This window comes from Onychostoma macrolepis, chromosome 11, assembly GCF_012432095.1.
Source record: "Onychostoma macrolepis isolate SWU-2019 chromosome 11, ASM1243209v1, whole genome shotgun sequence".
Classification (NCBI taxonomy): Eukaryota; Metazoa; Chordata; class Actinopteri; order Cypriniformes; family Cyprinidae; genus Onychostoma; species Onychostoma macrolepis.
Window position 1 is genome coordinate 8981836 of NC_081165.1, and position 17756 is coordinate 8999591.

At 38.6% G+C, this 17756-nt stretch overlaps 1 protein-coding gene across 18 annotated transcripts in view; it reads right to left on the reverse strand.

The window, feature by feature from the left end:
- Positions 1-17756, reverse strand: part of camta1b (calmodulin binding transcription activator 1b) — a 332021-nt gene that overhangs the window by 13582 nt on the left and 300683 nt on the right. For 15 of the 18 annotated variants that reach the window (XM_058792231.1, XM_058792239.1, XM_058792227.1 and 12 more), the window contains 5 exons: positions 17534-17687; positions 12752-12892; positions 8656-10931; positions 7232-7358; positions 6627-6761 (listed from right to left, as the gene is read on the reverse strand). In XM_058792231.1, coding sequence (XP_058648214.1) covers positions 6627-6761; positions 7232-7358; positions 8656-10931; positions 12752-12892; positions 17534-17687 — 2833 coding nt within the window. The remainder of the gene's footprint in view (positions 1-6626; positions 6762-7231; positions 7359-8655; positions 10932-12751; positions 12893-17533; positions 17688-17756) is intronic. The other 3 variants (XM_058792233.1, XM_058792241.1, XM_058792236.1) reach the window with 1 other exon arrangement.

Genomic DNA, 17756 nt, shown 5'->3' on the forward strand with positions numbered 1-17756 from the left:
AACAAAAAAACAAAAAACAATTAAGTAAAAATTAAGTGCTGTCCTATATTTTTTCTTGATGAATCTTTTGTTTAACTCTATTAATTGTCATGTTACAGAAGTAAAATATATTGCGAATTTCACTTCTCTACTTCATATGGTCAATTATATGATGCTCATTGTTTTCAAAATTATTCAAAGTTATTCAAAATACACCTCATCTATGATGAATTACAATTTCTGAATTAAAAATTATTTTTGAAATTTCAAACATATTTGATTAAAAAAAAAATGTTTACATGGTGTAGCTGTCCTGAGATTGTGAAAATTAAAAAAACTAATGAAAATGAACTATCATTTCAACAATTTTTTTGAAAATCAAATAACAATAAAAAAACAACAACAAAAAACTGAAAATAGATTTTTTTTTTAAATGCACAAAGCATATAGTACATTATAGTAAACTTATAGTACATACAAAGATTACATTTATAACACATTCAATACTCTTCATCATCTCAAACACACATTTATTCATTCATTCATTCATTATTATTTCTCATTGAACCATTTCCATTTGTCCATATCAAATAGTAACTAGCTTGCATATCCCAAAAAAACAAACAAAAAAAACCCTTGGTTTCCAGCGACGTGCGGGTGTACGTAAGCTCATAAATCTTTTTTTTTTTTTACAGTGACCGCTAACATAAAGCCAAATTCCCTGCATATACCACATTGACACCAGTTCTGTTTCACACACGGTGAATGAAAGTGAATCTAATTCTAATGAATGCCCAAACACACAAGCATTGGATTCTGTGTTTTTCCTCCACAAATATCCACCCTTGCAGACAAAAAGAGCCGCTCCGAAACGGAGCTCCAGTGCAGCTTTGTTCAAACACTACTGCAGTGTTGGTGCAGTGCAGATGATGTCATTTCCACCTGCTGCTGGCTGGCTGTCTTTCTCTCTCTCTCTCGCTCCCTCCACTCAGAATGCGGCACACGTACTCTCATGTAGGCTGGGGGGGAGGGGAAAGGGGAGGAGGGACCAAATTGCTCTACAACGGGGCTGTGACATAATCAACGCTCTACTACACCTCCAGCAGCCTGGAGACGACCAATCAGACGCCAGCAGACCAGCCAGGCAACAGAACGCTTGAGAGCTTTGTGTCAAACCTGAAACTGTTGAGGGGCAGCATTTCAAAACAGACAGACCTAACTCATGTTTATTAACGCAGCCGTGGTGAATATGTTTAGAGGAAATGGATGAGGCGACATTATTTGCATTTGCTGTATTGAGGTGAATATATAAGGTGAATTCAAGGTAATTTGACCATTTTTCGCAGTCATTTCAATGTCAAAAATTGGCCCAATTTCTTTGAATTCCTATACAAAAATCAGGTCCCAAGACATGTCACAACAAACGAATGCATGCAAAAATCAAGCAACATACAGTTCCAACAGTTAATTTCAACTTTTAATATGCACTTTAAAAAGAGCAAGATTCTTCAGAAAGTCTTAAATGCATATGAGGCTATCTTTTAAAAGTATAGAAAATGACATCTTGACTTTGTGCGCATAAATCTGACTTTTCCCAAGCACCCAACAACAACCTTCACCAACACAGACCAATGACGACGCACATGCATAAACTAGCCCAAAGGTGTCTAGAAAAACCCCCAACAGTACTAAACAGACTGTGCCAATGTGTGTTACCGTTTTTCAGGAGATGTTACATCAGCCTTGGTGCTGCTCCTTTGGCCTGGGTACCTCTCCTGGTCAAGCGGACCTCATGTGGTTGAGCACAAGCCTTGAGTGAGAGGACTAAACTCTCTATTCGCTGGATCTTTGAGTATCTCATGGTAATATCCTAATGCAGAGAGCCCAAGCCGGTTTCTCTATTTCATCACAGTTGCATCATGCTCTTGAGAGTGGGGGCTTCTGCACCACTTTACAGCTACAAGCGCAACAGGGGCTCAAAATCACTCACTTGTTGAAGATCTGTTGCGGTTTATTGTGCCTGAGATTGGTAATAAAGAGACTACGGGCTTTACAGTCATCAGAAATTAAAACAAGCATTTGACAATGCATCCATATGGCAAGGAATGATTATTGCATATTAAACTGCACTTGCTGACAGTGTTGTTTTGCATATTAAGCAAAGGTGCAAAATGCAATTTGCACAGTGCAATTTCCCATCTTGCAGGCCAGTTTGGAAAAGTGATGTGGAAGAAACCATATCTGGCGAGCTGAGACTGTATAGCAATCCAAAACATCTTTAAAGTGTTGGTTGTGACACTCTTCTCAATCATTTGATGAAACACAGCTGCCATCGCTCTTAAATAAATTTCCAATTACTGTCTGCTGATTAATGAAAATTATATACTATTAAATAATCAATGCATCTTTAAACAAAATAGAAAGTCTAATGTGCAGAGAAAATAGGATGTGTACAGTGTTTATGATTACTTATTAAATTCTGGATGATTGCTATAGAATTTTTTTCCCATGAGCATATCCAATATTCGCTACATCTGAGCTCAGAGAGCATATTGACTTCCATTTTTATTTTTAGGGTTTAAAAGAGCTCATGCTGTGCTGGGCATTTCCACAGGATTTGCTTTAAATCTATAACAGACTAATATCCTGTTTAAGCCCATCACTATTAATGCATCGAACAGAAATGGGAAAAAAACAAAATCGTACAAATGTCCCTTTCGACAGGATTTAGCTGATAACGTGCAATGATTTTGTCTTAAGGGGATTTAGCTCAGCATGGACTCAAAGCTGGGATAACAGCTCCTAATGCTGTGGACATTGGTAGATCTAGTAGATCATGACACTGGAACAGGTGCTTGTTTTGGATAGAATTGGACAGAGGTGTGGATGCTATGATAATAATGTCAGTCATACTCCCAGCACTGATTATTTGCATGAACTTTCCTCGTCTAACTGGAAACATCCCTTCTGCATAAAAACAATTAAATATTGTCAATTTGAATCCCCATTCAAGGTTTATCAGACATGTACTGCCTCAGACCACAACTTCCAGCACAAAGACTTAGACCACTGGAAACAAAGGCACTCTTGTTTATGTGTGAATGTTTTTCTTTATTCTTTATTTTTTGACTTTCTTTAGATATTATGCATTTATGTCTGCAAGTAATGGACAACAATAGGCTTCAAAGAGTTTTACTTAAAATACTGCAAATACTGTGGACAGTATATCCACACAAAGAAAGAACTTTGTTTTGCAAAATATGTAAAATACATTACTGACAATGAAACTAACTGAAAATGTAAAAACAACAACAACAACAACACAATGACCATTACAAAACAACAACAAAAAACAAAACAAAAACAGAATCTCCACAAAGAGTTGTGTACTCGAATTACACATGAAACTAAAAGCGAGTGAAACATGCTCAGATTTAGTTCAGTCTGCATGGAGAGTAGACATACAAACAAAAAACAGTTTAATCTCAATCGAGAGCAAAAACAGGATGGATGAGACACATCTGTGTGGGCGCTCCATTAGCGGACTCGAGCCCTGACCGCAGTTCCTAGAATTCCACAGGAAATCTCATCAAAGCAGAACAAGGAACTTTGAACTGCAGATTTAGGGTTGATTATGGTGACCTAGTTAGAAGTTTCCTTGTAAGGGCATGTAGGCAGGCCAGCAAAACAAGAATACAGAAGTTACTCGATTTGGGTTGAAATCCTCTTGACTTTTGTGATGTGATTTCAGTGAGATGTGGCAAGTATTGCAGATTGTAATTTGACACACACACACACACACACACACAGATTAGAAACTAGTGTTGATCATAATAGCAATAAAAACAGCGAAAAGACAAGGGAAATGACAAAAGTTGTCAACAGGTTGGTAAAACAATTCTAATAGGTCTGCCAGCAAAACAACACCGCATGTCATTACAACACTGTATAATTCTAGAAAAAATGGTCAACTTCATGGCACAGTATATTCGTCCTCTCCCTCTGGAGCGCTTAAGAGAAGAAGGGCAACATTCTGATCCTCTCAGCATCACTGTCGCTGTCCACTGCCTGTGGTGCTGAAGACAGACGCACTACACCTCACTGACTCATTGTAACCACATGCTTTAGGAGATCTGGAGGTCTCGGAGAACACCGGTTGGTAAAAGTTTACAAGCCTTTGTGTACAATCTGACTTGGTCATAACATGCACAACATCATAATTTTACAACCATTAATTTTAAGAAACTTCCATGCTGAGTCTATAGTGAATATTTTCCACACTTCACCCATGAGCTCTCCGAAATGCAATGCAATATCTTTCCAGCAGAGAAAATGCTCTCACTGCTTTTGGGAAACATCACAAACAAGGGAGAGAATATTGCAGGACACACAACAAAGACACTGACACCTGGAGCACAACTACAGCCTATATCCATCTTTAAATAGCCTGTGCATGTAGATCAAGTTCATGTCAGTATGGAAAAAAATCACGCATACTAACCCGAATCAGCCAGCGTGTTGTTTGTCACTCACACATGTTCTCCATCCAGCGTCAAACTAACCGCAGGAGCCGCTTGGCAGCGGAGCCAACAACAATAGAACAAAGTGTAAGTGCGGAGTGTGTAGGGAGAGAGATAAAGACCCCTCGTCCCCCTCCTCTACACCTCCTCCTGTTCCCTCCCCATCCCTGCTGCCGATGCTTTATCTTCTCCGCTCGCTCATGGAGACGCGGGGCTTCATCCGCCGCAGGTACGCGCTTTACGCACCGCTTTACGCGCAGTCGTGCGCCACCGGCTGGCTCTCCAAACACTCGCAGGCATCACAGTCATCTTTTTCCAACGGAAAACAGTCGATTAGAAAGAAAAAAGAAATCTACGTGTTGTCTTATCTTTTAAACTGCGAACGCGCTACGCGCACCAACCATTCGCCTCCGAACCGCGATCGGTTTTTGCGTATTTTGTTTATGTGTGTTTTTAAAACGTTCTTCTATTTTATAGCGATTGACGACAGCTCCTGGACCCGAAGCTTTTCGCTTTTGATGTTTTTGTTTCGCTTTTGACTAAAACCGCGCGAATCTGAAGTCGTGTGGTGGTTGGATGTGGACGTGTTTTTCTTTTGGGAGTGGCAGCGAAACAATGGAGCCGCTGCGATCATTCATATAACCGCTTGGAACAATGTGATGGTCGCTCACACGGGTGTTTTGCGACAAATCTGTGTCAACAGGAGTTAGGTTTACTGTTCCTGCCCCTCTCAGCCTCTGTCCTGTGGTTCAGTACCTGCAATGCTGCAGATAAACAGTTTTTCTCCTCTCTGCATTATGACAAATCAGGCCAGGCGGTGTGTCGTTCAGCGCCACGCACATAACGCGCTGGATGCACGCAGACAGCATGCTGGGAGAACTGAAGCTCGATTAGACGAATGAGATCTCATCTCATGAACTCAGATCACCCCTTTTCAGCGTTTTTCTATCTTAACATCTGTAACTGTAAACATCGGGTTGGCCTCAAATACAACTAGAATACAACAAGAGTTTAAATTGTCGATGCAGGGCTGAATTTCACTTAAAGAAATGTGGAAAAATAGGCTAAGTCTATTTTTAGGACCCATAAGATCTGTTTACGTTATTTAGATAAATTGCTTCAGTTGTAAAATAAATAAACTTCAAACTCTACTTACTGCAAAAGTATTTAAATACTGAAGTTTATGCTGATTTTAATTTAAAGGGAACTACAATGTCCAGCCTAGACTAATTTTAATTACTCTATCTTACAGTACAGTGCAAACACTGAAAATGCAATGATGTTTTTTACATTAAAGTTGAGGACATGGGGGACATGTGCTTAATTGTCATTTTTAGGCAAAATATATATATTTACAGTTGTTTTTAGTGAAATTTAGACTTCATTTATTTATTTATTGTTTGCCATTTAAATGTGCACAAAATATAAAGCAATGAGATTTTCTATTAAAATAAACATTTTATTATTACAAAATATGACGTGGATACTTCCTCTTGAGATTCACCCTCAGAAAATAAACAACACATCGTATTTTTACCACAGAACAAGTCCACACAAGTCCTTATAACCTGACTAGTATATATTCCATAAACAATTGAAGCACAACAACATACACCATGACTGCAAGAACAGACAAGTCTTTTAAAGCCTTTTCAAGGTTCTTTTATCCAAATGGATTCTATACTGGATGGCATTCACCTTTGAAATATCTGACAAAGTCTACCTGCCCAGTTTACACAACTTACATATTCAGGCCAAAAAAAGTCTCTGTGAGTTGCTTTTGTTTTACTTTTAGACTAGACAAACACTACTGGGCCACCTTGATTAAAATGCATGCAAAACCAATAGTTTAACAGCAACCAAGTCTTTGATTATTCACCTGCCAACAAAGCTTGAAGAAGTGTCAGCCATCAGCCATTCAGAGGTTTTTCAGACAAACAACATTTGGCAAAAAAAATATAATAGTAAGTATTCAAAATGCATAAAAAACATGAATTCAGATGAAACATCCAAAGTTTGTTTACAGTGTATTGCTGAAAATGAATAAATGCAAAATGATAACAACCAAAAACCAAAAACTGTGTAACAGCGGTATATGATGTAACGCAAGATAAATCTCAAACGTACCGTCCAGTGAGAGCCAGTCGTGTTGAGAAGAGGGCAGGGCAGGCAGGGCACGGGCTTTATACTCAAACACCACTGAATTGGAGATGATTTGACTGCTGGCTGCCACCTGCAGGGTCACTAGGCCTGTGTCATGAGCTTTGAAAGGAAACGAGAAACAAATTAATCATTTTTAATGTGCAAAGAAATGGCTTACAGTGTGAAGTCCACACATTTGCAAACCATTTACAAAGGTAAGAGTGATGGCTCAGAGTATTTGCTTTTATTTATTTATTTAGTTATGTAACAGTGGAATTTTAATGAGTTCTCTATGACAGCTGTTAAAGAACAGTCCTTTGTTTGTTCACAAAGACCACATGATATATTCATGGACTACAGTATAGAGACTGTTTGAAATATTACCCGTTTATTTATTTATTTTTAGCATGAAAAAGACCCTAAAATAAGATGTTGGATTGGGACCATGTGGCATACTGACTGATGTATTGTCCCCTTTTTATCTTTTCACTATTTGATGATTTTAGTATACTGAAATGTAGCTGCATTACCCTTTCCCTTTAAAAGGACAATTTTAAATGTTTGTATGGACATGCATTGTAGTGAAATACCTGGGCAGTAACAGCGCAGCACCCCGGGCTGGATGAGGGAGGCTGGAACTGTTATCTGATCAAACAGACAGGTATATTCACTGCTGGCCTCCTGCCACGGACCGGTGATCAGCACCTTCACACCACCCTGAGAAATATATACCAATATTATATATAAATGAGCACAGTTTCCTTTAATGTAAACTGTTAAAACTTGCAACGGTGCTATTCCCCTGAAACTGGTTGGTTACATTTACTGTGCTTTCACTGTCAGATTCGACAATGTTCTCTTTTAATCCAACATGTATTTTTCTGTTGTAAATATGCATTTATTTTAAATGTCAGTACACTACAAGAAAGACTGAATTAAAGCACATCTCTGATGATATCTTTTTCCAACAATGAAAATGTCACAGAAAAAAATAACCAGGGTTTGTGAGAGCTGAAGTGTTGTTGTGGTGAGATCTAATATCCCTCGGTCTATATTAGTCCGAGTGCTTCCTTGCCAATGGGCATGTTAATAACAGGCCGAGCATGTGTCTCATGTGGCCCAGGGGCTTCTGGGACAAATACATACGTCACTTGTTGTAGCGAAGACCTTGAGCTTAGCATTCAGACCTCACAAGACTTAAATCTATTCCTGCATTAAACAGCTTGTGGCCGATTCCCATGTGAATTGTAAGCTTTCACTCCACAGGTTTCCACAGAACTACGCAAATTTCTTCATGTACCTTGGCCTTTGTTTACTTAAAGGGACAGTTCACCCATAAATGAAAAATCTGTCATTATTTACTGACCCTCACGTTGGTCCGAACCTGTATGAATTTCTTTTTTTTTGTTGAACACAAAATAAGATATTTTGAAAAAGGTGTGTAACCAAACAGTATCATTTTTTTTCTATACTACAGGGGCCAGTTGCATAAACTTAGCTTCTATGTTAAGGCAGTGTCTTAAGTACTAGTCTGACCAACTAGCATTTAACCAAAGGGTAATCAGTCTTATTTTTTGGATTCATCCTAGACTAACCTAAAATATGACAAAGAAAAAATGAGTTGACTAACTTTTAAGATTAGTCTAAACCTTTTATGCAACCGACTCCAGAGAAGTCAATGGCTACCGTCAAATGTTTGGCTACCAGCATTTTTCAAAAATATATATTTTTTGTTTGTTCATAAGATAAAAAGAAACTCATACAGGTTTGGACCAACTTGAGGGTGACAGAATTTGTCAGACAGAATGATGACAGGATTTGGGTAAACTACCCCTTAGTTACCCTTCTGTTATTACAAAGTTTTAATTATTTTACTGTTAAAAATCATTCCACAAAATTCCCTCCACATTTGGACATTTGCTTTCATCTCTGCTGCCCCCTGCTGGCTATTCTAGCACACATCCATAGCAGTCCAGTTTTTTTTTTTAGTTCTGCAGAAGTGTCACAAACTCACCTCAGGATAAGACCACTCTGGAGAATAGTCTGTCACCACAAACAGCCTTCCGGTAGCCTGTAACATTCCCATGTTTCCATGTGCCACAGCTGCCGACACGGCCTCAGCCACCTGCATATATGCCAGCTGTCCTGCCTCACCCGCCACTGCCCCAGCCTGGGTGGACTGAGGGCTGCAACAGGACTGGAGACAGAGGTCTGCAGAATTGTACCCTCTTGCCCCATGAGCTACTTCGTCTGCACCTTGTTGTGCAGCAGTTCCAGAGGAGACCTGCCCCTCTGTTCCCGAATGGGTCATCAGCTGATGACTGTAGAGAGCGTTGGCGCCCGCCACTACCGCCGTACCGCTTCCACCCTCTACTGAAATGAAATCATTGATGAGATCTGAGAACTGATTCCCGAAGGAAACATCAAAGTGGTCCAGATTAATCTCCATGGAGCCCCCTCCGTTGGTTCCACTACTGCCCAGGCTCTGGTGGGCGCCCACGGGGCTAAAAAGCCCCTGCACCAAACCGGCTCCTTGCAGGAGTGGCTGGAGCTGTTGATTGGTGGTTCCACTTCCCTCGGCGTCATTGCACATGGATCCACTTTCTGCCCTCGTGCTCGTTCCTCCAGATCCCGGCCCGACTCCACCACCTTCCGTTGGTTGCTGGAGGTAGTGCTCTGCGCCTCCTACACCCTCGGCTTCTCCTCCTTCACCAGGCTGCAAGTGCTCCCCTGGTTTCATTAGACCATCCGAGTCCTTCTCTTGAACACTTCCTTCGCCTTGTTCTGCTCCTATTGGCTGTTCCAAACCACCCACTTCCTCACGCTCCTGACCCGGTGTTGGAAAGCGGTTCTGGTACTGCAGAAGCTGGAGCGACCCAGCCTGTCCATTCCGTTCAGTTGGAGAGCCGCCATTGCAATTAGAGGCATTGTGCTGGCTGGGGTGGGTATGATGATGGTGGTGGAGATGCCCATTTGTTCCTGTTGAGTCCGTCTTGACGACAGACAGGCCCATGTAGGCATTGGAGTCGTGAGAGTTCTGGGCCGAACTGGAGTTGTTCTGGGTTTGGGACTGTGGAGAACCTTGCAGGAAGAAGCTGGGGGAGTGACTCTGGTGGGCCAAGTGAGAGCTGGAGATAGGCTGGCCGTAGCCTGCCGCTGACATAACACTGGATGGGTAGTCTTGCTTGGCATCAATTGCACTGAAATCCATCTGCTCAAGAGTAGTGCTGGGACTGAGTCCACCTCCAGACGGCAACAGTGAACCAGTGGGAGTCAGAGCCAGGGAGTTTTGAGCCGAACCGCCATTTGAGGAACCAGGCATACTGACAGCACCGCTCACCACTTCTCCAACCTGATAGCCACTCTCTTTCGCCAGCTGCTGTTCAAATGACGTGTCCTCCGTTTTGATGTTCTTCACCAGAGAGGTACTGAAGCTGTAACCGTTGTCGTTCAGCGGCGGGGAACACCTCAGCCCTCCGTTACTGCAGCTGCTCCCGTTGCTCTCCTCGGTTTTCAGCCCATTCCCTCCATAGGTCTGACCTTGCTTGGGGTTGTTGAGGAAGCAGTCAGGGTCAAAGTTCATATTAGTCTCGGGCAGCTTAATACTTCCAGATTCCAGGTTACTAGACAGCACCAGTTCTTCAGACACACCGGCTGTGGACAGCATAGCAAGTCCGTCTGTGGACCCTGCGTCTGTTAACCCTACTCCAACCGCTCCAGCAAAGGCAAATTTGTGACTGTCGGCTGTCACTGCTAATACCAGACTGCTTGAGGCTGTGTCGGGCCCCAAGAGGTGAGCGTTGGGGTCTACAGTGGGGGACATGCTATAGACAGGGTCTCCAGAGACCTCTGACATGAATACAGTGGCGGACTGAGACAGGCTGCTCATTACTGAGGCTACGTGGCCCATTCCTGTCACCACGGGACTGTCGGCTATATCTGGGTCGGAGTTTAGCCCGCTGCTAATGGAGACGGGTGAGCTCTGGGTGGTATCTGGCACTTCCACCTGGTTGGATGAGGACACCTCCATGCTGTTCTGGTGGAGCAGCGCTGGCTTGTGCACCTTGCCGTTCCTTTTCTCTCGGCCGCCCGTGCCCCCGGCGCCGTCTGCCCCTGCCCTGCCGTTTTTGCCCCCGCCGTGGCTGTGCTCCGTCTTTCCTTCTGACACGTCGTTGTTCTGAACTTCGGAGTGGGTGCTGCTGTAGGCGCCTCCAGTGCGTGGGTCCACTTTCGGGGAGATGATACGGTGTTTGGCACTGTTGCATTTGTGATGCAGGCTGCTCCCAGCACCTACAGAGAGTAGACACATTCTAAGTTACGGTATAATATGAACACAACCTAAAAATAGCTTGACACATAAAGCTAAACCATGCATTTTGATGTATTTTATTGAAAGCGCTGGCACACTGTTTAGCAGAGAAATGGCAAATGCTATGTACATAGCCGTTCAAAAGTTTGGTATCAGTAAGATTAAACAAGTTTCTTATGCTCATCAAGGCTGTATCTATTTGGTCAAAAAATACAGAACAAAACTTTAATTTTGTGAAATATATTTTAATATATTATACTTTAAATTATACTTTAAAATATAATTTATTCCTGTGAAGCAAAGCTGAATATTCAGCATCATTATTCCAGTCTTCAGTGCCACATGATCCTTCAGAAATCATTCTAATATGCTGATTTATAATCAATGTTGGAAACAGTTGTGCTGCTTTATATTTTTTGGGACCTGTGATACTTTTTTTCAGGATTCTTTGATAAATAAAAAGTTAAAAAGAACAGTGTTTATTCAAATAGAAATTTTGTGTTACAATATACGCTGCTATTCAAAGGTTTGTGGTGAGTAATTTTTTTCTTTCTTTTTTTTTTTTTAAAATAAATTAATATTTTTATTCAGCAAAGATGTGTTAAATGGATAATAAGTGATAGTGAAGACTTATATTGTTAGAAAAGATTTCTATTTTGAATATATGTGGTTCTTTTTAACTTTTTATACATCAAAGAATCAAAGAAAAAAGTATCACATGTTCCAAAAAAATATTAAGCAGCACAACAGTATCAACATTGATTATAAATCAGCATATTAGACTGATTTCTGAAGGATCATGTGACACTGAAGACTGGAGCAATGATGCTGAAAATTCAGTGCTGCATCATAGAAATAAATGATCCTATAAAGTATTTTAAAATAGGAAACCAATATTAAAAATGTCAATAATATTTCACAATATTGCTGTTTATTTTCCTGTATTTTTGATCAAATAAGTACAGCCTCAATGAGCATAAGAGACTCCATTAAAAACATTTAAAATCTTACTGATAGCAAACTTTTGAACGGCAGTGTATATTCTAAGAAGTGTTATTTAAAAATACACAAAAATACATAAGTATGAATAAAAATGACATCATTAAAATATATATTACAGTAAATAATTAAAAACAGATATTCAGATAAAATAATAATGTATCAGATTAAAATATCACGAGTTGAGTATTAAACTGTCTGAAAATATTTGTGATATGGTGGAAAAAATAATTTTCACTTGACTAAACACTGTCATCTGTCAGTGTGATTTCAGAGAAAATTAATGCATTGGTTTCATAATCCATTTTGTTTAATGTAAATGCATTAATCAGTGTCTGACAGTAATTTGTATTGGAGAAAGGTTTGCATTCAAATAATTTTTACTTGACCCACTAGTACCATCTACTGGCCATAATCTATACTGAACCTGAAAAGATGATGGAAAGTCCAAATGTAAATAATATATGGTCAGATTTATATTTAGAATAAATATAATGATAAATTGTTAGATAAATTGATTAACAACTATCAATAAAACCCCCACGAGTCCTTATGAAAGGAGAAAAGAATGAATCAACAGTCATACAGTAAGAATATACCGTTATAAAATGAATGTGGAAAGAAGCTGAGATCATTTGGTATTGGAGGAATTTGATGAAAAATGAGTTCATAGTGAAATCTCTGACTTATTTGCACTGTTTAAGACTGTAATGGGTGTCTTTTTCTCAGGAGACAAAGTTTTTTCAGAGAGTTTTCTTTAATGAGATGATACAGAGATATCATTTGTGGCCGGTTCCCTTACCCAGGTTTCCCGTGCAGAGGCAGTTGTGAGTCCGGGGAGGTGGTTTGGTCTGGTGGCTGTCCAGAATTTGCTGCACAAGCTGCTCTGCTGAGAAGCCAGTGCTGCTATTCCCGTTGCTGCAAGTCCACTTGATGCCATGAACTGCCGGGAGAGAGGAGGAGACACAGACGTCAGCCAGACAGCCACACAGACCAGCACCTCGCCAGCACTCCCTCACTGACACTGCAGGGGAGAGACGGCCTAACTGCCCCACCACTGTCTACACGACTGTCTCTCATCACGGGCCCAATCCCTCAAGTGTTCTGCCTTTTCCTACCGAAGTGTTCCGGGTTGAAGCATCTGTGACATGCTTTTGATTACTACTGATATAATTTTGTCACATCTCTAAGGGGGTGTTTGCACGACACCGTTTTGAATTAAAAACAGTAAACATTTTATGCATCTCGGCCGTTCATTGGCACAACAAACTTTTGAAAACGGGTTTCACAGTGCGAGTTTTTGAAAGTTATACTGTTATCGTCTTCGTGTAAACTACAAAAATGCATTACGTATTCACATAGTGTTTCTTTACAAAGTGACATGGCCAACTACTGGCCTGGCATACATAATACAGCATTTTCAGTTGTTTTCGTGGATCTGTGTGAAACGGGGATCATTTCACTTGAAAAACGCTGGTTTACACATCGTTGTCGTGTAAATGTACCCTCCGTTTGCAAAAACAACTTTGCGTTTGCAGTAATGCATTTGCAATGGAAGTCAAACATTTTGGAAGCTTTAAAAGCACAATCTTTAAAGCGCTAATATAAAGTCTTCAGTACAAAAATATTTTTTAACTGTCTAAATATTGAAATTCTGGTTATGTGAACTTTGCAAACTTACCAGGTTTTACGACTATACCTGGTGATGACAGGACGTTTGGATATAATATTTTGGAAATATTTCATATAACCTGGCCCAGATCTATTGACTTGTTTGCTTATTTGCTGGATTTAAACATGGTAAAATGCATGTTAAAGCATTAAATAGTCGAAAAGAAATTCAAGTTACACAAATTATTACATAGATTTTAATAGTGTTGAAGATGTGTAAAATTTTAATTCTATGAAATCTGCATTTAACTTTGTACAGATAGGATTAGAAAGTTATTAAGTAATTACACTATCACACCACTCCATGTGCATGCATAGGCCTGTAATGTATTTTAAGCATTAATGCAGTGCCTTAGCCCATAGACTTTCACTCTAAAAAAAGTTGTTGTCCCCCTCTGGTAATCGACTAAATGTCACAGATGCTTCCCATAAAGCATAAAACTTGTATTCAACTTGGAACATTCCCAAAGTGCCAAAAAAAAAAAAAAAAAAAATGCTTTTTACGTCTATACGAGCCATAACTCAGGTAACTGGAGATAAACAGGTGCTGTTTCAGATCACTTAAACACTCAGTACTACAACAACCCCAAAACAATGCAGCGATGTAGTCTGATAAAGCAAAACAGTGCAACACTCACATCTGCTGGGCATGTTGAAGTACTACAGCTAATAATGTATGTTATAAGCCTCGACCAGTCAAACACCTTTTTACTCTCTCTTTGCTGTTTCATGTGCAGGATGTTTTAGTAAGGAGGCTCTGGGTGCTGGTTTAATGAGATGAAAGCATCACAGATCTATATGAGCAGAGTGACAGTTGCTAAAGCTTTCTCGTTTGCTTCTTCTAATGTTAATAGACAACACAGCATGGAACCATGGAACTTCATCTACTGAGAGCATAATTTTTCAACTTTCAGTCCAGAAATAAACATCACAGTCATCTGACACAATCCAATTAGAGACACTCAGAGAAGAACTTCATGATTTTAGTCAATACAAATCAGTTTGTCTCAGAGAGAGAGCTGCATTGCACAGCTGCTTACATATATATCATGCACAACACACACACACACACACACACACACACACACACACAAACACACACGTTTGTTTCCGTGAATTGTGGGGACTTTCCATTGACTTCTATTACTTTTATACTGACCAAACAATATTTTTATCCCCTAACCCAACCCTAACCTACCCCTTACAGAATAATAGTTTGCATTGTTACACTTTAAGATAAACATCATTTACTATTTTTAATCTTTTTTTTTCCATCGTGGGGACCAGTAATGTCAAACATTTCAGGTTTTACTATCCTTGTGGGGACATTTGGTCTCCTCAATGTAGCATAAACACACACACACAGACGTGTGTGTGTGTGTGTGTGTGTGCGTGCGTTTTTGTGACAAATGAGGACATAAATTTGTATACATACAAGGGTATGACAGGTATTACAAGGAGAAGGTGACTTTTCAGGACATTAGCCCATGTCCCCACTTTTCAAAACGCTTATAAATCACACAGAATGGAGTGTATTGAAAATCTGAAATAGCAGAAAGTTTCCTGTAAGGTGTAGGTTTAGGTGTAGGGTTGGTGTAGGGCAATATACAGTAAGTACAGTATAAAAACCATTACGCCTATGGGATGTCCCCACTTTTCACAAAAAGTGGGGACATCCCATAGGGAAAAAGTCCACTTTTTGTGTGTGTGTGTGTGAGTGTATAGTCTCACACAACCAGTCAAGCATATGTCCGGGTCATATTTCACACCAATATTAAAAGCAAGAAATGATATAAAATTTTGCATGGACTTTTTCATGAAAATGAAGCACAATTTGCCCTCAAACTTTAATTCTGTAAATAAATAAATAAATAAATACACAGTACATTTAATTTATCAAGTCTTCTATAAATAAATCTATTATTTTTCAAATCTTTGTCTTTGGACAGGTTGCGTTTGTGTACTGTATTATGAATCTAATTAAAATGACTGAGAATCAGTGTTATTTTAGCATAATTGGGGTTATATTATAGTTTTTTTAAACATATTCTTGTATTTGACATTTTCCATAGTTGTGTTGTTTGTCATTTTTCTTTATCAATTATTGTTTATACACACACACACACACACACACACACACACACACACACAGTATATATATATATATGTTTTTATTTATTTTTTTATTTTAATAATAATATTTATTTTATTATTTATAGCTATTAAACTTCAGTTAAAGATGTTTTTGTATTTTTTTCCATTTTAATTTTAAAGTTTTAGTTGTATTGTTTTGTGAACAGTAAATTCTTCTTATTATTAATCAAATTAAAAATACTTAATTTACATAATAATAAAATAATTTTTTTTTATTTTTGCAATATATCAACGGTGTTGCTATTGCTTTGCAGACATTTTAAGATATTTTTGACCTGAATTACACACATCTAACCAGAATGCCCCTTTTATGCCCCAGTACATATATGGGCCACATCAGGGCAGCATCAGTCTGTCTCATTCAAAATACATGACTGATGAGAGCAGTCGGCCACCCCCAAAATTTGAGTTCCAGCTCAGACTTCCCTGCGACTTCCTCCAGTCAGCAGAAGGTGGCAGTCCTGCACCGTCACTGAGCTTCACTCATGGAAGGTCATTCAAAGAGATGATGATGATGATGATGATGATGTGAGAAGCGTTCTCCTGCCCTTTCAGCGCTGCACTACCACATCGTGAAATTAATGACTCATTGATGTGTGTTCAGATTTAAAAGTCACTCAAATATTACAAGAAAAATAACTGCTGTGAATGTACAGAGAGTGTCAATGTGTGAAGACTGACAGTGTAAAACACAGTCAGCATGCCACTGCATTAGATACAAAATATGAAAACAAATGGCATGTTTTTATACTGTATTATCTATAGCAATGACATTCAGATTTGAAAGTGTAGTTTAAGTGTCCAAATACTTTTTGGGGCCACTGTAGATACGGATTAATCTTCTCTGAAATAACTATGAACATACAGCTATTAAATAAATAAATACATAAACAGCATTATTTAGATTTTTTTAAATCAAGGTAAAAAAAAAAAAAGTTCATTTGCATATAGAATATTTGTATTAGATTTTATTATATTATTAATATATATTTTTATATAAAAATGAATACATTGTTTTATAAAAAAGGTATTTTATTGTACAAATTAATATTAATAATATTAATTATAATATATATATATATATAAACACACAGCAAAACAACACAACTAAAACTTAAAAATGAAAATGACCTCAATTTTACTAAAATAACACTGATTCTCAATGATTTTCATGGGATTCAGAATACAGTGCACAAACAACCTGTCCACAAAGATATATTTATGAAATATATTTTAATAAATTTAATAAATATATTTTAATTTTAATATCAAAATTAATTTATTGTAATATATATATTGAATAAAGCTATAATTGTTTAAAAGTGTAAAAATAGTATCGAATAGTGCATATTTAGATTAAGCAAAATACATACTCTGAGCCAATCATAAATGTAGTGCTAGCTATAAAAATATGGAATTAATGGAATTATTACAACAATGTTTAAAATGGTTCCTTCTTCCACAAAATTAACGATTTTTAACATTTGTTAAAAAATAAAAAATAAAAATAAAAACATTCAGAAACATTCAGTTTCATATTTTCATATTTTAAGTGTGAATTAAGTGTCCAAATATTTTTCGGGGCCACTGTACATACAGATGAATCTTCTCTGAAATGACCATGAATATATAGCAAATAAATAACTAATGGTCTTTGCTCTAAACTAACTTGCTTAACCTGATCCAACTGAATATCTTTTCTATATCAGGCATATTATACTACTATACCGTATTCGTAGACACGTAGTTTGACACTCACACATGGGTTTGAGCTGCCCGATGAGTTCTTCCTTGGTCCATTTGGCCCACTCTTTCTTATCCGTGTTGATGGAGCACAGGATTGGCCCGCATGGTTTCCCACAATCCTCTATGGCGGGCACGTTCAGGTAGTGGACCAGCACAATGTCAGGGTTCTGAAGAGAGAAAAAGAAAAAGAGAGAAGCTGATGAGATGAAAGACCACACATAATGAGGGGAGAAGGA